The following is a 23,525-nucleotide window of genomic DNA, read 5'->3' on the forward strand; positions in this document are numbered from 1 at the left end:
TGATGAAAATGATTCAAACGATTAGCTCCTAATAATTCAACGCCTTAATAATTCAGCCTTTTCCACTTGATTATAGTTCTGTTAGCAGCCTTGAAGATGGCTGAACACATAAACACAAACATATGCATAATAAAGCAAAGCAGACACATCTTCTATTTTGTTTACATCCTGCAGAATTGAACCAAAAAGGAAACCATGGGGTTTTCAAATGTTAGCTCACCAGACAGACTTTCATTACTCAAGACAAAACTTCCACAAAACATCGACTACGTTCCCAACCCTAGTGAGCTGCCATTGTGTTAATTGTATATCTCTCTTAGATGATTCTGCTAGTTGTCTGGGCTTTTTTTATCTAACCATATCTAATCTCTTTAGCTCACTATAAGCTACACCGACATCCTCGCGACCAGCAAAGAGAGACGTTCACATTTAAAGGAGCAAAACCACTTCCTGTGTCAGTGCACGTGCTGTAGCACTAAAGACAAGGTGAGCCACGTGAACAGCCCTTCAGATCCCTTCCCTGATCTTTCTCATCCTCCCTTTATCCTCATTTTTCTATTCCTCACACTTTCACCCCATCGCCCCTGGATAAGGCTTCTCCCTGCCTCGCTGTGTCCTGGCGGGATCTCTATCTATCATCATTGTTCTCCTCCATGTTCTGTTTTCCGCGCTCTCTTGCTCTGTGTCTGTTCCATTCAAGCCTCGAAAGCATCTGATGATGTGTCGAGTCTGTCAGACCAGCCCTAGACCATCAGCCCCGGGGAGCCCGTCCTCAGCAAGCCCTGTCATCTGTGATCATCACTTCGATGACAGGAGCATGTCAAGAATAAAGCTTTGGATGGCATGCATGGGAGAGACAAGTACAAGAAAGCGGATGAATGAATGGAGTGTGGAAAGATGGGAATTATGAGGTGAAGTGTGTAATTTCAGCGATGTTAAAATGCTTTTCCCCCCATCTGAACAAACTACACTAAGTAAACAATTTGTATGTTGATTCCCAGAGAATTGTAAAGACTCTTTTTTTTTTCACTTCCATTTGGTTGAAAAATACAGCTCCATTTTTTTATTTTGTATTTTTTTTTACCAATGCGTTTCTGAATTTGACTGTGTCCCAATTCACATACAGTCCATCCTAAATAGATTAGATGCAACATTAAAGTTTATGGATTCTTCAATTAGTATTTTATTGTATTGGTTAGCTGTACTGTAATTTTTGTTGTATCGATTTATTGTTTTGTATTGCTACTGAATCTTTATATTTTATTTGTTTTATTTGTAACTGTTTGTAGTGCTTTAGATATTAGAAAATCTCATTATAAATAAAATGTATTAATATTAATTTTCATTATTATTATAAAAATATATATTTATATCTTTATATATCTTTAAGTATTCACTCACTCCACCTTAAAAGAATAATTCACCTAAAAGTAAAAATATGGTCATTACTTTCTCACCCTTATTTTGTTTCAGACCTGTCTTTCTTACTTTCTTTTGCAGAACACAAACATAAATATTTTGAAAAATGTATCTGTATGTTGCTTTGGCCATACAATGAAAGTCAAAATGGTGCAGTGTTATTTTGGACCCTACTGACTTTTAGAAAATATCTTCTTTTGTATTGTACAGAACAAAGAAAGTCATACAAGTTTGGAACAGCATGAGTGAATGATTTTTATTTTGGGCTGAACTATCTCTTTAAATGCATTGCGAATGACATACAGAATTTGTGGCACGTGTGCTCAAACATGTCACTGGAACACACAAGTTCCCTGCAGGCTTATGTTGTGATTATTTTGCACCTGCATGCAGGCATCCCATGCTAAATAACTGTGCACTGAGCTCAAGAGAAGAGGCTTTATCCCTGCTGTTCACACCTACACAGACTGACCTCTGCTTGAGTCATCTGTCAGATACTGCAGATAAGAATAAACGCTCTTGCTCAGGGCTGCTGAGATGGAGACTTGGGTTTCATCCCTGCCTTCATTTCCTTCTGGGTCTGAATCCAAAACAGTCAAAAGCTTTTTTCAGCTTGTTTTTTTTGGTAAGGTTTGGATTTTAGGACACCTGATATGTCTGGTACAAACTATGTTCATCCTCCTTTCAGTCAATCAACCAACCAATCAAATGTAAACCATTACTTAAATGAGTAGAGGTCTCTGCCTAGGCACCAGGATTTTGTAGAGATTTTGTATTATGGAAATATTAGTTTAATATATAATTGAAAATAAAAATAAAGTAAAAATAGATGTAAATTAATTTCTTAATGAATGTTGTTTAATGTGCATACAGCATATTAGTGTTCCAAATTTGCGATCTAAGAAAAAAAATCTCTCACACATGCTCACAAAAGCTTCATTTATTTGATCAAAAATACAGCAAAAACAGTATTCTTGTTAACATTATTACAATCTAAAATAGATGTTTTTATAATTTTAATATTTTTTAATTTTTTATGTGACACAGCTGAATTTCCAGCATCATTACTCCAGTCTTCAGTGTCACATGATCCTTCAGAAATCATATTATGCTGATTTGCTACTCAAGAAACATTTTATTATCACTTTTGAAAACAGTTGTGGAAACCATGGTACATTTTAAGGATTCTTTGACGAATACAAAGTGAATTTATATAATTTATTTGAAGTATCATCTTTTGTAACATTATAAATATCCTAACTGTCACTTTTGATCAGTTTAATGCATCCTTTTATTAATTTATTTAAAAACAACCATACAGACCCCAAACCGTTCAATGGAAGTTTTTTTACAATGTTTACAAACATTTTTGCCTCAAAAATATTCTTCTGAAAATCTGTACAATAAAAATCTAGTTAGTGTTTTTCTTCTCTGTTTTTGTTGTTCAGCACATTTCTCGGCATCACACTCCATCAAACCCCCTCATTGTGTGTGTGTGTGTGTGTGTGGAGGGGGTGCGTGAGGTAATTACAGGTGAGGTGTGTAAAGTGTTACACTGATGACATTATGATGAGAGGTACTTGTTGATTCACCACCGGCTTTGCGGTAATCTGACAACCTGTGTGAGTGCAATAGGACACACTGACATGCTAAAACAAAAGCAGCTGTATGTGCAGTAAAGTACAGAAGGATGCTCAGGTTATCACCTTCCCAGAACCTCCGGAGATGTGATTCAGGCTGACAGTTGTGTGGGGGGTCACAGATGTTCTTCTCTTCATGAAGGCTGTCTGGCCATACATTTCTCCACTTGTTTTCTGTTGTTTAGTGTTAATTGTTCTTTCACATTTACACCATGATCTCCTTCACAAACCTGCTGATTAGGGATAGGCCAGTATCAAATTTTTATGTTGCGATTAATTGCAAATGTTTTTATCACGGTATATGGTATTATCACAGTATTGGAATTTAGTTTTAAAAAAAAGTCATAAGACAGTATAACAGGTTAAATAACTTAAAACTAAAATAACTGAACATTTAAATTAAATAAAGCAATACAGAAAAATATATAAAGTTAAACGTTTTACACAGATTAAAGTGCAAAAGAACTATAAAGACCAATCGGTATCACTTTATAATAAGACCTCATTAGTTAACCATTAACATTCACAATGAAGAATAGCTACAGAAGTTATTCATCTTTGTTCAAAAATACAAGTCTTAGTTCATGCTAGCTCATTAAATAACACTGCTGCAACTTTCGCTTTTAACAATGTGTTATTAAATATTGTAATACCTAAGATTAAAGGATGTTTGTAAAAATTGGCAGTTTATGTTAACTAATGAATGAACCAATGTTAACTACTGAAGCCCTAATTTAAAGTGTGAATGAAAAATTAAGAATCCAAACACTTTCAAACAATATCTAGAGCATGTTGTAGTCCAGATTAAAAATAAATAACCTATTTAGTCTAAATATTTAAGTATTTGGTACTGTGATGAACACCATAGCGAATCCTAAAAACTGAATGGCTATTTAAATATGTTTTAGAAAGTAGCGCAGCTGCTTTATTTATGGGGTTTCAAGGCTGCATTTTGAGTAAATGTGTTTTTATTCAACGTGTCTCTCACGTGTTCCCCATGTGCTTCTCATGTGCTTGTTTACGTCAGAGCACACAAGCAGCATACAGCTGTATTGTGCATTTTGACCAGTTGATGGGAAAATTATTCTTAAAATGCATTCCAAATTCGGAATAATTTGTAATATATAATTATTCACGGTATTTAGAAGTGCCCACGATAAAAAATATTGTGCATTTTCATTACGGTGATATATAGCATTACTGAAAACTGGCACATGTCTACTGCTGATAATATCGACTGTGTTCCATTTCACATGTCATCAGTTCTAAATAGTATACAAGATATTTTGGGATGCATTGAAGGAATAGATCCCCCCAAAATGAAAATGTGATTACCCTCAGGTCATCCAAAATCTAGATGAGTTTGTTTTTAAATTAGAACAGATTTGGATAAATTTAGTATTGCATTTCTTGTTCATCAATGGATCCTCTGCAGTGAATGGGTGCCACCAGAATGAGAATCCAAACGGCTGATAAAAACATCACAATAATCCACAAGACATTATTTGATGGACTGGAGGGGTGTGGATTATTGTGACGTTTAATCAGGTGTCTGGACTCTCATTCTTTTCTTTTTGTGTAAGCTGTACCATTAAGGTGTCTCAAAGGAGGTGCGGCGGTCTGCGGAAAATTTGAGAGAAAAAAAGTTTACATGTTAAGTTAACAAGTCAAATGAAATGAACTATTATTATTATTATTATTATTATTATTATTATTTACAATTCTGCTTTATGAAGGGTGTCTTCTATATATTATACACCTTTATATTTGGTTAATAATTTTTCTGATAGTAGATAGTAGATTTTTCTCTACTTAAATCTGCATGTTTTTTCAGTGAATATCATAAGCATGTATATAAGTTAATAAATATAATAATGTGTAATATATAATAGTCATTTGCTGAAAAACCATGGATATATATGCATGTTTTTTCAGTAAATAATTATATTTATATAATGTTTTACCCAAACCTATATACAGATATTCACTGATAAATAATGTAGTCTCTTTTTTTTGTTTCTTCTCCTTTTTTTTGATGGCTGAACATTTTCTTGTTGTATCCTTATGAAGTATGCACTTTTACCAGCAAAGTGATTTTAATGGGGACTATAAGAGGATACACTTGATACAGCATTATACTTCCTGTCATGTTTTTTTCACTGAAATGTTTTAATACGCAGTGCACTCTAAACAGTGTTGAAATGAATAATATGATTATTGAATTTACACTAATAAACAAAGCCTGAACCAATTTGAATCCTGGCTCTCTCCTGTAATTAGGCGGTTTACGTTAACAAGAAAATGGCTTTTTCATTGAAAAGGAGCAGCAAATAGAAAAGTTTTTTCTTTGTGCAAGCAGATGTATAATTTCATGCTTCAAAGCCATCTTATAACTAGAGATCTGACTAGAATGTGAAATTGATTCAGGAGAAAAGATGTTTTCTGATGTCAATAAAGAAGAGGGTTTGGTGTGATTGACAAGTTGCAGCACGTTTAACATGTTTCATGTGCAGTTATAGTGATTTCAGCAGTAGAAGAAGAGGATTGTGGATTGTGAATGAAGTTAGCCTGTGGGTTTTTGGCCTCTTATGACATGCACATATCTCTCTCCTGCATTTCGGACAGCCTGCACTCTATCTGATAAATGATTTATAAAGCCTGCATAGTTTTTATGGACTGAGTGCACTGGAACAAAAACGCATAACAGGACACTATGAACAACTTACTGTGAATATCTGATATCATTTGGTCTCTAAAAATACATTTCGTTTCTCAACCTTTGGCTGAACAATACAAATATCTCCACAGAGTTACAACTGGCTTCATGAAATATCTCCTGCAGTAAGTTTGATGCATTTATTTATGTTTATGGGGCATACAATTTATTTTCTTCTTTTTGTCCCATTCATACATACATTCATGGTTGTCGTTCTCATCCAGAACTATTTTTTAGCAACATTCTGGAATGTTGTCTTTCTTTATGCTTGTGAAATATTTTTCCTGTTTTCTGTTTGGGATGTTACAAATCATGTCTATATTATGTAGTTAAAGACTATTTTACAAAGCATTGAGGAGACCATCATAATTAATGATAGGCCATATTCTGGTCCTGTAAGGTTAAATGCTTATAGAATAAAAATTAAAAAAGTCAAGCTCAATTGATCAATGAAAACTAAAAACAGTAAAATACCATGTAAAAAAAAAATTCGGTAAAACATTAATATTGTCAAATATTATTACAATTTAAAATAAATGTTTTCTGTTTTAAATGCAATTTATTATTTATTCCTGTGAATTTTTTTTTTTTTTTTGTGGAAGCCATGAGACATTATTTTTATTTTTCACTTTCTAATGAACAGAAATTTCAAAATGCCAGAAAAAAATACATCTTTTGTAACATTTTAAATGTCTTTACTGACACTTTTGACCAATTGAATGTGTCCTTACTGAATAAAAACAACAATGAACAAACCCCAATGAGTAATGAAGAGTTATTTAGCGAGAACGGCACAATGAAAAGGTGCTGTTCAGGTCGAAGCAGTTCTGCGAAAGACTTTACATTGATTCTGTGTGTGTTGTCAGCGCTGTGACTGTTCACCTCTGATGCATCACATGGCTTTGATGTCTCAGAGGCACTTATACGTGTTTCCCCAGGGGCCACACAAACACACACGTCTCTCCGCAGGGCTTTGAGTGTCTGACAGACCCCCCTATGGCTTCGACTCATCACTTATCCTGAAATAAAGTTGCCCTCTCAGAAACAAGCCCGTTCAGTCTTCACGCACCTCACGGCTCTGTAATCTTGACAGCTTCTCTCATTCTCCTTTGAATTTTTTTGTTGTGTTGTAGAGAGGAAGCTCTTTGATGTTTGATGACCCCTCCCCCTCATTATCCTTTACAATTTAAGCATCACTGCACCACACTGACAAATTTGAGCCATAATTCTGTACAAGTTCACATTTCTTTGCTCAAACTTTGGTCTAGGACAAACCTGAATGAGAACAATAGCAGCATTTGTGTGCAGTGAAGAATTGTGTAGAGTTGTGATGCATGGAGTATAATGTAATGTTTTTATTTTGAAATGTATATATGAATGTAATTATAAATTAAGTACATTTATAAAATACTATTTGAATAAATCTATTTTAGAAACATAGAAAGCAAATAGAGTATTTATTCACACCTAGTAAGAGTGTAAATAAATTAATAAATTATTCTGTAATATCTGGCATATTTTGATTGTACATTAATTAATTAATCTTTGTAGTGTTATTTAATTTTGCTCCTGTTTTTTTTATAATTAAAAAATAACATATCTAAGACATATGTATACATATCAATGCATTTTAATATAATACAATTACAAAATAAAAAAACCTATAAATACATAATATTTAAAACCAATTTTAAAATAACTTTTATGTAAAACTTAACAATTTTAAATATAAATAAATATATTATGAATTTATATAATAAATATGTACTTATTCACAAACTTTGTGCTTAGTTTTGTTATGCAATTCTTGCTCTTAATTAATTTTTTTCTTTTAAATTACATACATGTATTGTATGTAACAAACATAATCACAGTTAATACCAAGAAATACATTTATGAAGTAAATGATATTTAAAAATATATAATTTAAAACTTTATATTTAAAACTAAGCTAGTACATCTACTGTTTATTTATGAGATAAATCAATAAATTGAGGCAAAGTGTTATGTTATTCCTGCTATTGCTTCTGCTGGTTAATATATATATTATAAATTCTATATAATAAAATTCATTAATGTGACATTATTTTGCGAACTGGACTGTGACATGCTGGCTGGAGAGAAGACGGCATTGACATCCTTAAGAGAAGCCATCCCTCACCTGGAGCAGCTTCAGTCGGAGCAGTGCTTCCTTTACAGCTGAATCGAGGGCTGACACTCGGTGGGCGAGAACTAACTATATCTGTGTTGCAGAGTGATGTGAACTAGCCTATAGCAGTTTTGCACTGGAAAAAACAGCTAGTCTCTGTAAACTATGCACGATACCGTAGTCAGACACTCAAGTGAAAGGTGTGACGACAAAGCTGTCAGTTCTGTCAAGCTCGCCCATAGCTCTACCACACGTGTCTGATGTACTGTATGAAAGAAAAAGCAGGGTGTCTTCCCCATGAAATAATACATTTATTCATTTAGCTGACACTTTTATCCAAAGCGACTTACAATTGCTATATATGTCAGAGGTCACACGCCTCTGGAGCATCTAGAGGTTAAGTGTCTTGCTCAGTAACACATTGGTGTCTCACAGTGGATTCAAACCCGGGTCTCTCACACCAAAGGCATGTCTTATCCACTGCGCCAACACTACCAAATAGATTTGACTGTTTAATCAAAAGTCTGGGAGGAGTTGCTGCAAGAGAGCCAGGCTCTTTTGCACAGATATGCTGATGTCATCCCAGGCAGGAACTTCTATGTGCTCAGGCTGCTGAATCTGGCCATGGATGCCTGCATTAGTCTGGATGACTATGAATACAGCAACAGAGCTCTGGAATCTTACAAGTGAGTGTCTGCAACAAAAAGTTGTTTTCTGTTTCTTTACTGACAGATTTTGCTGGTAAAGCCCCATGGAATACACTTCCATCACATCCTCAAATCTATAAAAGTCCCATTATGACTGTGACTCACATAGACTCGCTCACGTCTGAAGACCAAAAACAGACAAGTGCAGATCTAGTCCTCCGAAACGCTAGACAGTATCGAAGAATAAATCCCTGTTATAGTATTTATCTCTAATAAGAGATTTATTCATTACCATTAGGGGAGTTTTTAGTTATTTTTAGAAAGCTTTCTGTGATTCAGTCTCATTTCTTTTTCAACTATACTTATAGTTCTGGTGAAAAATGACCTTTAAATTCAGAGATATCCTTAACAAAATGGTAACCTTAGTTTTAGCCAAAGTGATGTGATTACTACACTTAGTGGTGTTTACTATTTAGTGGTGTTTACTAAAACTATGCTACCTTTTGAATGTTTGATGTCAGTAAGATTTTAAATAAATTGATACTTCTGTTAAGCAAAGATGCATTAAATTGATCAGAAATTACAATCTAGACAATAAAACATAATTTTGAAAAATACAAATAACTTCGAATAGCATCATGGTGGCAAGATTTGGCAAATACCGCTTTGTTATACTAAGTTTTGCAGTACAGTTTCAGTGTTTTAACAAACTATGTTTTGGAGGAAAGCATGGGTGTTTTTATATGGGATTGTGCATCCTGGTTATGAAGTATGTTGCCTATCCTAATACCAGGGGTCTTAACCTTTACCAAAAAAAAGCTTGTTCAGCTGTGTTTAAATGGGACAAATGGATCAATTTAGGAAATGGCAGACCCCAGGTGAAATGCACCACAGGAAGGTATTCATCACAAACTACTACTGAATCAATGTGCACAACACCAATCTTAGCATTGTGCACTGTAGCCACTATCTGACTTCCCATGAGACGTTGTAGAACAGGGCAGCGGACGCACAAAGCGCTCTTCTTTGTTAGTGCATTCCTGTAGTCTACTAACACAGGAGATCTGGAGGAGGTTTGGGACTCTTCTACTGGTGTTTCATTTGTGGTTGTTGGAAAAAGCTGTTTGGAAAGGTCTCTTTCCCAAAGTACTGAGAATAATACATACCTCCAGGCTAAACGCAAAGAGATTATTGACTTCAAGCTCCTGCAGATGTCAGTTTGTAGCAGCGCTAGACCTCCAGTGACTTCCACTAAATCCAAAAGTAGGCAGTAAAGAAACAGTCGGATCAGAGCTTCAGAGGCATTGGACCTGAAATTACCCAACAGCTTTTCCCCTGTCAAATGGGGGGCATATGAATATGGTTGTTATTTTTCTACTGCGCTGGATCCCATCTTCCCATGTCAGCTCATGCAAAGCATGAATAAGTTTTTATATTGCCTGTTGGATTCTTATTCTCTAGCTTTATACTGCGTCTGATTAATGTTTATGGTGCCGAGGGAGGGCTGCCAATGCAAGGAAGAGGAAAAATGCTCCTAAAATGGCTCTTTAAATGCCGAATTGACATCGAGATTGATGCTTGCCAGTGTCAGCGGTGTTTCTGCTGTTAATACAACAAGATAAATGCACATTATAAAGAAAGATAAATACCGCACACCAGAATATTTCAACCACTTGGTTGCATATTTTTCAAGTGCTGATAATTGCTGCTTTCACAATGATTTCTTTACTTGTCTTCACAATAAATGCTGTTATTTTGAACGTTCTATTTTTTAAAGAAACAAAAACACTTCTTGGTTGTCTCAAAAATATTAAGCAGCACAGCTGCTTTGATACATTGATAATAATGACAAATATTTCTTGAGAATCAAATCAGCACATTAAAATGACTGCTGAAGGATCACATGACACTGGAGATTGGAGTAATGATGCGGAAAAAAGTTCAGCTTTGCATCACAGGAATAAATTACATTTTAAAACGTATTCAAATAAAAAAAAGTTATTTTACATTATAATAATATTTCAGAATATTACTGTTTTTACTGTATTTTTTGTCAAATACATGCAGCCTTTCTGTGCATTAGAGTTTTCTTTCCAAAACAACAACTTTTGAATGGAAGTGTATGTTGCATGCAAATAAATATCAGTTTTGTCCGACTGCAGCAACTTTTGAAAGGCCGTCAGTGAATAAAAAGCATTATGCTCTCAGAATGGTTTTTAGCACAGCACATTACAGAAATAATGTCCATACACCCAACCACCCGCTTTATTTCATTATCATTGAACATGCCCTCTTTATTCACTTGAAAATGGAGTTTAAGAGTCATCAGGAGTCATAAAAAAACAGTAAAAATCACAACATGGCCATGGAGGCTGTGAAAGCGGTTTTGTTTAAGTGACAGCTCCAGTCATCCTGTAACGCCGGGCTTCATGACATTCCATTACAGCTTGATTCATTATTTGTCATGCGCCTTTGTTCTGCATTTCAAAATTGTGAGGTTCATTATTGGCCTTGTCTGGGATCCCAAATTATTTCTGGAATTAGCTGGTCCTGTGTCCGCCGTGTGAATGCTTTCTAAACAGGCAATTATCAGAAGTGGTCCTGCCCCCCTCCTCTTGTCATTCAGGATACAAGAGGTTTGGAAAGAGATACTGGCTGACAAAGCAATAATAGATCATTCACATCACAAGAGAGCTTGAATGCCCTATCACACAGGAAGAAAATTAAATTTGGTTACCTTAAGAAACTTATATATTTTTTTATCTGTGTGGTGTGATTTGTTTGCAAAGGAACTGGATCCTGTTGTACGTGTTGCATGTTAACTAAGGTCTCTGCCGGCTACTGCAAGATAAATAGAAATGTATTTATGCACCGATTCTATTTGGGGATCAGTCAGGCAGTTTAGTGAGAGCCACTGAATTGTTTTAATTGCTCAAGTGCCTAATATATGCAAAGTGATTCATTAGTGTATGCTGTTTTTAGCCAGTCTTTTTACAGTAATTAATTTGATTAGAAAATTAGCATTGCGGATTCTCATTATTTATGTATGACAATGCTTTGCATTTTACTTTGAACTTTTATTCAGTCTTTAAAACCTAGACCTAGGAATATCCAATGACTTGACAACTTACATAGGAGGTGATTAGTCTGATCTGTGTTTTGCTTTCACAGGGACCAAAATTAATGCTGAGTTTAAAAAAAAGAAGAAGATAAATTTGCTTTTGCAAGTAAAAAAATAAAAAAATAAAAATGCTACAAAAAGCATAAAATACTTATATTTAAATATATTTTTGTATATTATTTATTATTTTTTGATAATTATAAAATAATGAAATTCGCTTCATGTCTTGTTATAGGTGTAGATGTACAGTAATATACAGCACAATATACTGTGTGTTTACATATATTATTATTATTGTTATAAAAATAATTTATTTTTCTAATTTTATATTTATTTATTTATCGAATAACACAAATTACAATTTCACTGCTGCTAAGAAACTTTTATAGCCAGTGAATTTTCTCAACCTTTCATCTCCAAGAATGGCAAAAAAATAAATAAAACAAGTTTACTTTTTCTTGTTAAAATATCAAACCTTTTTAAGCACTTTCTAAAGGTTTTATCAATTAAGAAAACCTGTAGAGAAGTGTTTCTTATAGAGTGTAATACTCTATATATTTTGCTCCTCACACTTGTGTTTTGTCAAGTTAAAGTCACGCTATATGACCCACTTACACTGCAGCCATCATTTTAGACACATCACAGGTTTCTGGTGCCTGCTGTTCAGCCTGGAAGCAGAAACTATTTGCATTTTCACATCCAGGTGACTGCGCTGTCAATAGCTCAACTGTGGTTCGCTCATTAACAATACATTAGAACATGAATGTTTTGGATTCCTGTCATTCAGTCATGCAGAATGGATACATGGCTTCATTCCTGTAATTATGGTGGTGTTTTGGCAGGTTTTGTTACAAAAATTCACTATATATTGCTCAAAGAAAAAGGATTTTTTCATCATCAAAGCAATAAAAGTTTTATATTTTGTTTCCCATAAAAAAATGTCCTGTGTCCTTTTTTTTTTTTTTTTGAGCAAAAAACAATAGCTTTCATACATTTTTACCATGATTTACAGAAGACACCCACTAAAATGTCATATAACAAAAGATTAAGATTTATTAAGATTAAAGGACTATATTTAAGGATCTATATTTTAATAAGCAGGTCAGAATATGCATACTGTTTCAAAGACACTTCAGATATAATTATATGTATGTGTAGACATCAATTAATAATAAATAAATAAGTATAAATAAATAAATAAATACAAAGACAACATATATATAAATATATATTTGAACTCAATAGTATGAATTAAAATAATATTTTTAATTCATATAATAATAATATTCCAATAATTTAAAGTATGATAAGGAAAAAAAACCATGCAGAAGAGAAGAATGTTTGTTTTTGAGGTTACAGTCTAGTTAAAGGTCACTTGCTTAAGCATTCTTCCTTACATTCCAGTCCAGTTCAAATCCTCTATTAAAGTGAGACAAGCAGCCGTGTCATTAATATGCAAATTAGAACATTAAGCAGTTAATCCAATGAAGTGGAAGAAGGAACATTCCTGAGAGTCCGGCTCCACACGATGAACCTTCAAGGGCATCCGGGTGCGTGGAGTTTCCCTTCATTCCAGCAAATCTCTGACCACTCGGCTTTGACAGTTTCGGATCTCTGCATGGGATGTTTGTTGGAGGTTCAAGAGTGATTTCACTCGAGTGTTTATGTTCTTTGTCTCATCGCCTGAAGTATTGCTTTGCCTCTAACTAGTTATAGTGCATCTAGTTAAGTTGTAAACAGCACATTCTTTAGACCTGACTCACAGCAAGTTTATCATTTACATGCTAAGTTTTCTGTTTCAGGCCAGACAAAACAATAGAAGCACGTGTCCAGACTTCACTAGATCACTTTGTTTTTTTATTATCTAGTTGAAATCTCCAGGACTGGTGGAGGAACCTGACTTGAACTTTTCTGTCATTTCTCATTAGATTGCAGAGTTCATGAATATTTAGTCAAAAGTTTAGTTTTTTTTTTGTTACTGTGCCCACAAAGGCATTTTTACACAGTGTATATATAACTGCTGTAGGTTAGTTTTCATCTGCGTTTCATGAAAATTTAATTGACTACTGACCAAGTCAAGCTTAGTCACTTCTGGGGCTTTTAGGGCATCACTTTTATTTCATGGCCAAATGTCATCGGATCTATTCACAGGAGGTTCAGTCATAGTTCATCAGTCTACACAGTCTGCAGTCTTTGCTTGAGGCACCTACGCTGATGTACAACATAATACTGCTCTCAAAGAGTTCAGTCTATTTCTGTCTCCAAATTGTCATTGAACAATGATGTAATTTTAATGCCACAAGCGACACCAATTAGAATTGCAGAAATATTGACCTATCTCCATCAGCATGTTGCTCAGAACAATGGATCACCTGAAACTTCCTGGAATATCTATTGCAATGGCATTCAAACCTTTTTAATTGTACCCATATACATCTTTAAAAGAAAAGTAATACTGAGTAACATTATTGATCTAACTGCACTGATAGCATTGATTCAGAACAAAATTGGAACTGAACTGAGCTGGAAAATGGCACTAACTTTTCAAAACATTATTAGACTGATTTTGAATCAATATCTCTGACTTTTACCAAAATTGAACTTGACACTGTTATTAAACATAACTGAATCAACACTGATCTAAACTGAGCTTAGTAATGGCACTATTGTCTTTTGTAGAGAAGCATCACAGCTGAAATTATTCTGATTCATAATTGATGGATTTTGACCACATTAACACTATTGTTTTGCTGTTTATTAAAGGAATAGTTCACCCAAAAATAAAAAGTGTACTCACCCTCATGCCATCTTGGATGTAGATAAGTTTGTATCTTCATCAGAACAGATTTTGAGAAAATGTTTTCATCAGAACAGATTTGGAGAAATTTAGTATCACATCACTTGCTCACCAATAGATCCTCTGCAGTGAATGTGTACCATCAGATGGAGAGTCCAAACAGCTGAAACAATAATCCACAAGTAATCCACAAGACTCCAGTCCATCAATTACCCTCTTGTGAAGCAAAAGGCTGTGTCTTTGTAAAAAAAAAAAAAATAAAAAAATCAAGCCATCATTAGGGCGTTTTAACTTTAAACCATTGCTTCTGGCCAAAAATACCAGTTCATTATCCATAATGTTTTTATCGGTTATTTGGACTGACGGCACCCATTCACTGTAGATGATCCATTGGTGAGCAACTGATGTAATACTAAATTTCCCCTAATATGTTCAGATGAAGAATGGTCTTGGATGGTCTGAGGTTGAGTGAGTTTTGGGTGAGCTATTCCTTTAATGTGAATTAAAACAATCTGTATTGTATAAAGCGCTATGTACAGCAAAATAAAAACTACATCTTGAACCCACTACACACTGTCTCTGCAGGGCAATGCTGTGAACTCTTGCAGCAAATACAGAGACGCTAAAATAATTTCACACATTTAATGGAATTGCACATCCATTTCCACTATGTTGGAAAGGCAAAATGTGCATTTAGGAAACATTTGCACAGTTTCAGCACTGTTATCAAATGTGGATTTATGCAGATCCAGCAGTGTTCTCAGCACAAAGCAGAAGATCCCGGGGCATTTCAGCTGCAGGAGTCTCTCAGCACTCTGTTCTTATCTATAGCTCACCTACTCAGTCTTCTATGGGGCTGAGATGCTCAAGGACAATTCACACCTATTTTATCAAGCCAGATTGGCCTGATGAAAACCTATGAGCTTTAAATATTTCAAGCTGTTTGAAGAAAACATTTTGGAGCATAATTATCAGTTGTGCAGATATTTATGTTTTGCCTATCTTCATTGCTGCTTTGTTCATGAACCCAGCTCTGGTTGGATGTGCACACTTTTCTCGATCTTTTACACTTAATGTATTCAGTCATGCCAATTAAAGCCTAATGATTTTATTGAGCTGCTACTGGTACAGTTTGTATATTTTACCTACTGCCAAAACACCAACAGGTTTTTAGAGAAGCTCAGAATTCTACACCAGTACTTCAGAGATGCGCATTTCTATTCATAGATGCTGTATGAAACAGGGCTGTTATATTTAAATATGTATGAAGAAACTCTTCTGCTTAGTGTGCTGCTTTTACCACAGATTTTTAGCTCTGTTCATTGCCAGGCAGAAAGACAAATAGAGGCCACTTTATTTCATGCATGTTGACCACAAAGTTAGAATTATTTTAAGCATCAAAAATACAATTTGGTCCAAAAAATTCGTAATTTTTGCTATTTTTGGACCAAATTGTATTTTGGATGCTTCAAAAAACTGTAACGGACCCTCTGATGTCACATGGACTACTTTGATGATGTTTTTCTTACCTTTCTGGGCATGGACAGTATACCATGCACACAGCTTCAATGGAGGGACTGAGAGCTCTCGGTCTAAATCTAAAATATCTTAAACTTAAACAGATGAACGGAGGTCTTACGGGTTTGGAACGACATGGGGGTGAGTTATTAATGACATAATTTTCATTTTTGGATGAACTATCCCTTTAAGTAAGACTTAAAAATGTATGAATATAAAAAAACAAAAAGCTGAAATACTTTTTGGGGCAGCTGTATATTACATTTAACATGTAGTATGCATGTTGTTCATGTTTTAAAATGATCTGAATTATTACAGTGCTGATATTGTCGGCCTTTAGTTGCACTGACAGCTTCCTTCAAGCCCTTCCTTTGTCCTCGTCTCACTGTCATGACTCAGAAGAAAGATTGGAAACTTAAACTTCTGCTGAATCGGTGCCAGAACTTCATTGCTAGAGCGTGTTCTCCACTTCACTTCACTTAGAAATGAGTGTAGGCCGGGGTCAAAGCGAACCCGATCTTGCTACACAACACAGTTATTTAATTAAAATGCACCTCAGTGTTTCAGGTTCAGAAAATATGAGTCGGTTGTCAGCGGTTTAGAGAGGAAATGGGTGTGTAATGTGTGAGAGGGACTGTTTTGGGGGCACCTACAGCATTGCTTCATAAAACAGATAAAAAACAAAACCACACACAGTTCTGAGAAGCTGCCAGAACGATCCGGAGGCCCAGGAAGGCATTAGTGACACTGAGACCGCAGCGTGGGAGTCTGGGTAACAGACAGAGTGCTGACTATACCAAGTATTACAGTACAGGGAGGGAAAGGGATGGGGTTCAGCAGGATTGGTTTGTAATGGAGGGCTTTGTTATGAGTCTGAGGGGTCAGAGATGGAGTCAAAGGTGGATGTGTGAGGGACAGGGCGTTTAAAGGCGATGTAAAAGTGAGCAGGCGGTCAGAGTGGTCATGTCATATAGGTGTAACCAAGCATGTTCCCATGCTCTGGAGCTGAGGGGTCACATAAAGGGGAGATGCAGAGACAGATGATTCTTATACATAATGTGTTCATGAATAAAAATGCTGTATTTTTAGCGGCAATATACAAAATGCTTTCAAAACAAGATTTTATTTTGTGTGACTGCATCATATAATAACTATTAATTAATACTTTTGATAATGTTCATCGTCTAGCTGACTACGTCTTGTATTAATTTTTTTTCTAAAATCCTGTCAAACGTGCACAAACTGACAGTCACCACGATAAGCTACTACTAAATATTGTACAAACATAATTTTCTGTAAAGTTGCTTTGTAACGATTTGTATTGTTAAAAGCGCTATACAAATAAACTTGAATTTTAGTGCTTAAGGGTTCATCTTTCATAACTCAGAAAGCTTAATTGAGTAGTTTAATTAAAGTTTCTAAGGTGAAATCTGTCATTTCTGCGAAAATGGTACAGCAAGAAAAGGTTTCCTGAATCCTCCTCCCTGTCTGCCATTGGTAGATGACTCTGCCCCAAATTTGTTGTTGTTGTTTTTAAGAACAAGAGATTTTTTTCATGTTTTCATTTTATGTTTTCAGTGCTTTTTTGTTTTTATTTCAATTTATTCCAATTAATGTATTCTTTATATTGTTTTATGTTTTATATTGCATGATTATATCATTTTGTAGTAAAAAAATATGCATAACCTTTATTTTATCTTCAAAATGTTTATGAATAATATAAAGTCATTTAGACATTTTAAGAAATTAGTTTTTCAAAGAGCACACCTCTTTTAATGTACATGGTACTTTTCTTTGATAAGTAATTGCATGGTTTATTATATAATATAATAATTATAATAATAAAAATATAATAATCATTTGGACTTGGAATAATTCTACAAAAAAACAAAATATTTGCTTTTATAAATAAAAATGTATCATGTTTGATTGTGGAATCTGAGCATAGTTTGAGAAGATATGTAAGTTTACTGGTGGCTTCACAAGAAAAAAAAAAAAATCTAAGTGCGATATGTTTCCAATTTATCAGTTAATATTACAGATGTTTTTAATTACTACTTTAAGGGTTAAGAATGATGAAGTAAGTAATGTAAACAAGTTGTCCCGTACTGAAACTACAGCCTTCTTGATCCAGTTCAGAAATGCATGTGTATTCAACACACGCCGCCATTAACGTTAAAGAGTCTCAGTGAGTGATTAGACATTGATCAAGCTGTCGTTGTATATGGATGAACTACAGCATCAGCACTACAAACAACCTTTGCATTGACTGATGCTTAGAGACTGATATCACATGACAAAAGCACTTTTAATGCATTAAGATGTAAGCTGCAGATTACAGCGCAGGGCTTTGTTAATGTGCCGGCCAGATTAATGATAAAGACTATGGTTTTTCCTGTGCGTGGTGCTTCTTCACTTCTCATGAACAAGTTGCTGTTTGTGAGGAGATAGAAATCACAATTTAATATTCCTCCAAAGTGGTCCCAGCAGAGATAGGGCTCTTTGTTCTTGGTAATGATCCAGCGTGGAGATGAATAGAAAGGCTGAGCTTACACTAATGGGAGTGTTAACAGGTTGCTGCGGTGTGCCTCCCCTCCTCTGGTTGTTGCTACAGCAACAGAAAGTGGCGCTCTAATAGTGATGATGGTTGAGACCAGACCAGTGATGGAGGATGGACTTCATCAGAAACATGCAGTAGATGTGTTGGTCAGGGTGATTTAGTTGTTCAAAGCTATTTCTATTTGGCTTCTGACTGTGGCAGGTTTCACTGAGGTTTCACTGTGTAAGAGTTGTGAGGTTGTGAATGCATTTGCACTGTGTTTCTTCTCACAAATCGTTTTCTTCTCATTTGGTATATATCAACAGGCCTATCTATCATACTATTCAATGATGTGCAGGAAACGTTGCTTAAGGGAGATTTTAATTAAAATAATTTCAATTTGTATCAATGGTTTTGGCTATTAAAGTTTGAGTCTTGCATCATTTAGGCTAATATGAAAAATTATAATAATCTCAGTCCTACTGTATGTCTCATAAATTAATGGTCATTTTTGCAAGACGAATACTGAAAATTTTAAATTGGATTGGATGTTAAAGTAGCCTACTCATGTTTTTTCTGTAATTAATTGTGTTTGAAAGTCGTGGCATTTGGCAAGTATGGCAACCCATTCTCAAAATTGGTGCTCTGCATTTATCTCCCACCCAAGTGCACACACACAGCAGTGAGAAGTTAACACACTGTGAACACACACCCCCCGAGCAGGGGGCAGATATATCCAGCGCCATGTTCCGTTTGCTAACGGAATCATCATTATTATTATAAGATTATATTTAAATAATTTCACTACTGATTTGCATGTTCTCTGATGTTGTTTAGTGATAACATTGACATGCATGTAAACAAATATAAAATATTTTGTATGCAGAAAATGTAAATGCATTCATCTTAATTGGCCATTTTTATGATTTCATTAATTATTATATTTTTGTCAGCTCATAAACCCTCTGCAGTTATTTCATGTAATCTAGTTTTGGAAACCCTGAAGCAATTTGATGTTTAATGCATTTAAAAAAAAAATTATATTTTATTTCTCTTAGTTTTTTCAAAGGAATGCAAAATAGTCAGAATACGTTCCCTAAAATAAGTCATCTGAATTACATGATACACAGAGAGAGAGAGAGAGAGAGAGAGAATGTAATTCAGGTTACTCATTTTATGTTCTGATTACTTGTGGATAACTTTTCAGTCTGTACTGCTTGAACTTCCAGGGCTTGTGTTGTGTTCTTTTCTGACAGTTGTTTAAATATTTCTCAGAACATAATTTCACATCCATCAAGTTCTTTCACATACCACAAGCGTTTATCCTTGTGAAGCTTTAATTCTTATCCTTTTGTTGTAGCATTTACAGGGTCTGATATTTCTAGACATTTTTACAACTAGCAAAATCACAAGGGTCTTTAAAACGAAACCTAAAGAGCTTAAAGCATCAGTCTCTGCTGGATAACCTTGGACCCATAACCCACTACGATAAAAATCTGCACTGTGTGACGAAGACTGTCCCGGCTGACGGATATTTCACAATACAACTGTGTCCAGACAAACCCCTGAGAGTTTTAAAGAACTGTAAGTTTTCATCTTCATCATTGCTTTTACTGCTAAGGGTTTGAACTTTAAGTGAAAGTCAGTCAAGGCCATGAAGACGAAATCTGCACAGCTTTACTGAGCTCTTTGAGTTATGATTTGGAACACAAAAGAAACAAAATGCAGAACTGTATGCTTTTGGTTGCATATTCTGGAAGTGCTTCATGTTACTGCAGTAATACCAGTTGCAAATGATGTTAAGAAATGTTTAAGAAATACTTAAAATCCTCCTATGTTGTTATCTTTCTCTTTGTGACTTCATGTGGTGGTTTTAGAGTGGCAGACAGTCAGCCTGTCTCTGGTTTGCCCGTCTCAGCAGCGGATCACTGTAAGCCTGGCCTGCTGCCCTCGGCTCAGTGCGGATGAATGGGAAATGTGGATTAAGGCTTTTCTTTCTTGCGCTCCTGACAGGGAGCATCTCCCTCACGCTCCTGCGCCTGGAATATGCTGATTTTTAGCATGTTTCCTGCCAGGTTCACCTGACACGTTCAAACACTATATATAAAAAAGTAATAGAAGAAATGTTGAATTCTTCAGAGACAGATGGAAGATACAGCAGTCTGGTACAGCAGTCGTCTGGTGTATTTATTTCTCCAGGGGAAGTTTTATTATTTCTACTTGCAGATGCTGATCTAAAGTACATTTCTTTACTACAGTTTCCCCTGGAATGACCTGAAGTTTAGAATTAAAGGTGACATATTATGCCCCTTTTTAGATTATGTAATGTAAGCATCTGGTGTCCCCAGAAGGTATTTGTAAAGTTTCAGCTCAAAATACCCCACAGATCATTTATTATATAATTATTCTATTTTCAGTGGAAGCAGACACACACTGTTTTTCGTGCCTGTTTCTTTAAATGCAAATGAGCTGCTGCTCCTTGCCCCCTTTTCCAGAACAGAGCTGCAACATTACAGCTCAGACCTGCTAAAAACATTTGTTTTGGGCCAGCAATACCATGACTGAGGTGCCCTTGAGCAAGACATTGAACCCCCAATTGCTCCACGTGCCCCGCAGAATAATGGCTGCCCACTGCTCTGGGTGTGTGTTCATGGTGTGTGTGTGTGTGTGTGTGTTCTCTGCTGTGTGTGTGCACTTTGGATGGTTTAAATGCAGAGCATGATTCTAAGTATGGGTCACCATACTTGGCTGTATGTCACATCACTTTCAATAATTCCACTGGTCTCTTGTCTCCTCTGAGACAACTCAGGACTCTAAATAGTGTTCTGTGCAAAGGCAGAACAGTACTTTCACCATGGCATTATAATTGGTACACCATTGTCGCTTACAGATTCAAAATGATGGAACCATGGATAGAAGTTTACAGATAAAGGGGCGGTCATTTTATAATGAGATCACCAAGGAAGTAGTCTCAAATAGTCAGACCTTCAGACTGATGACTGAAGGTCTGGAATTTATGGCAGCTTTCATTGGCCATGGCCCGCCCATGAGGCAGTTTGACTGACATGTCAAACAACCAATCACAGTTTATATCATTCAGCGTCACATTTCGGCGTGTGGAAATGTCACCACAATAACAGACCGATGTGTAAAACTCTCAAACATATTTTAAAGATTCTATGCCACGAACATTAAATATTTCACATACTTTTGAATATCCAGCGTTTAGTTGATCCTGATAAGCACTCATTGTCACATTTGTAAACTTGATGGCTTTCTTCTTTCATGAGGGCGTTTGGCACCACAGCATTTTTGTTTCAAGGCAGAACTGACACACAAGTCTCCCAGAAATCCTGTATAATTCAGCCAATCGATGAGGACTTCGAGACTCCTGAAGTGTTTCCACTTTTGTGTCCCATATTCATCAGACGTTTAGCCAATGGTCCGTGGGCGTGACGTCTGAGGCTGAGACTACCAAGGGAGCGAAATCTGACATGCTTGTAGAAAAAGGCTTGCCAAAACAAAGTTACTGGGTTAACCTATTTCATGTTTCCTTGTTTGGTAGATGCACCAAGGACATGATTATATCACTTAAAACCTGCAAAAGTCAGATTTTCATGATATGTTACCTTTAAGTGAACTATGATGGTACATATTATGGTGACCATATTGGTAACTACAAATATAATATGTTACCATTTATTTTGCCAGTGCTACAGTAATCTTGTGTTTCCTAGCACAGAGTGATCCTCATCTGTTCAGAGCGGTGGAGCTGCTGTGGGTGGGGAAGCTTCAGCACTACCTGAGCAGACTGGAGGAGGCTCAGGGGAGCTTCACACAAGTCTGTTAGCACCTGCTCTTTGGCCCTTTAATCAACTGCAGAGAGATCAGAAGCATGACGAGACCCTCAATGGTCATCGGCTGCATTCTGCCCTGCAGTCTGATTGTTGTCTAAACGGTGGAATGGATGTCTCCGCACTGACTCAGTCGGAGTCAGGCAGACTATGTGCAGATGGCAAAATAAGGAAATAATTTTTGCAAAATGCTTTACTATCTTGATGCTTAGAGGTTTATTATCTTAATGCTTAAATCTAGGGGTGTCCCCGACTATGGATTTTCATAGTCGAATTGGAATTTTCAAACCTTTGAAATTGGGTCAAAATTTAATCAAGTCAGACATTCGACAGCCAAAATTACTAAAGTTAACACACAGAAAATGTGTAACGAACACCTCGCAGATACAACAGGGGTAAATAATGTTTTATTTTTTTATTAAAAGATCAATATTTACTCCAATCTTTTATTTATAATATAATATAATAGGTCCCACTTTTTATTAAGTGTTCCTAATACCTGTGTAACTACATGTGTACACAGTTTAAGTACATACTGGTACATACTATCTACAGCTGTAATATTTCCACACATGTAACAACATCAAATTTACAGAAATTCACAGAAATATAATAAAAAGCACCAAAAGTAATATATTAATGTAATATATTATATTTTATCTTTTTTTACCTTATAATGGAAGAAGAGCGTTAATATGCCACATTTCTTTTACTAAAATTTCACCCGTGACGCTCTTGGTGCAGCAGCCAAATCCCACAGTAACATAACGGCTGCTTTGGACTCTCACAGCTCCAGTTTCAATCCTTTAAATGAATGTTCTTCCCTCATATGACAATCATTTAACTCAAGCATCTCTCCTGCTCCCGCTCCGGCCTATGACATCATGAAGGTGACCCACGGGACGGCTTGCACCCAGACTAATGAGGTGAGGAGAAAACTGAGCAAGTGCCAGACTGAGCTGGGTCGAGTCTAGGCTGATTTGTGCCATCATACAGAGAGCCACAGCCCCAAACTCCTCTTTCGCTCTCTGAAAATACTTTCACACACTGGCTGTCAATCAATACGCAAATGGGATGTTTCTGGATGGTTGTGTCTGCCACCTGCTTTTGTGCCGCTGTGTATCA

General features: G+C 35.7%; 1 protein-coding gene across 1 annotated transcript in view; it reads left to right on the plus strand.

Moving 5' to 3' along the window:
- The window catches only part of LOC113116905 (histone-lysine N-methyltransferase SMYD3-like), a 120,272-nt gene extending 96,898 nt beyond the window's left edge, over window positions 1–23,374 (plus strand). The window contains exons 6-10 of the mRNA XM_026285205.1: window positions 376–427; window positions 8,445–8,610; window positions 17,127–17,136; window positions 22,289–22,386; window positions 23,272–23,374. Of these exons, the coding sequence (XP_026140990.1) occupies window positions 376–427; window positions 8,445–8,610; window positions 17,127–17,136; window positions 22,289–22,386; window positions 23,272–23,374 (429 nt within the window). The remainder of the gene's footprint in view (window positions 1–375; window positions 428–8,444; window positions 8,611–17,126; window positions 17,137–22,288; window positions 22,387–23,271) is intronic.
- The last annotated feature ends 151 nt before the right edge of the window (window positions 23,375–23,525 follow it).

The sequence above is a fragment of the Carassius auratus genome, chromosome 17 (assembly GCF_003368295.1).
Source record: "Carassius auratus strain Wakin chromosome 17, ASM336829v1, whole genome shotgun sequence".
NCBI classification, from domain to species: domain Eukaryota; kingdom Metazoa; phylum Chordata; class Actinopteri; order Cypriniformes; family Cyprinidae; genus Carassius; species Carassius auratus.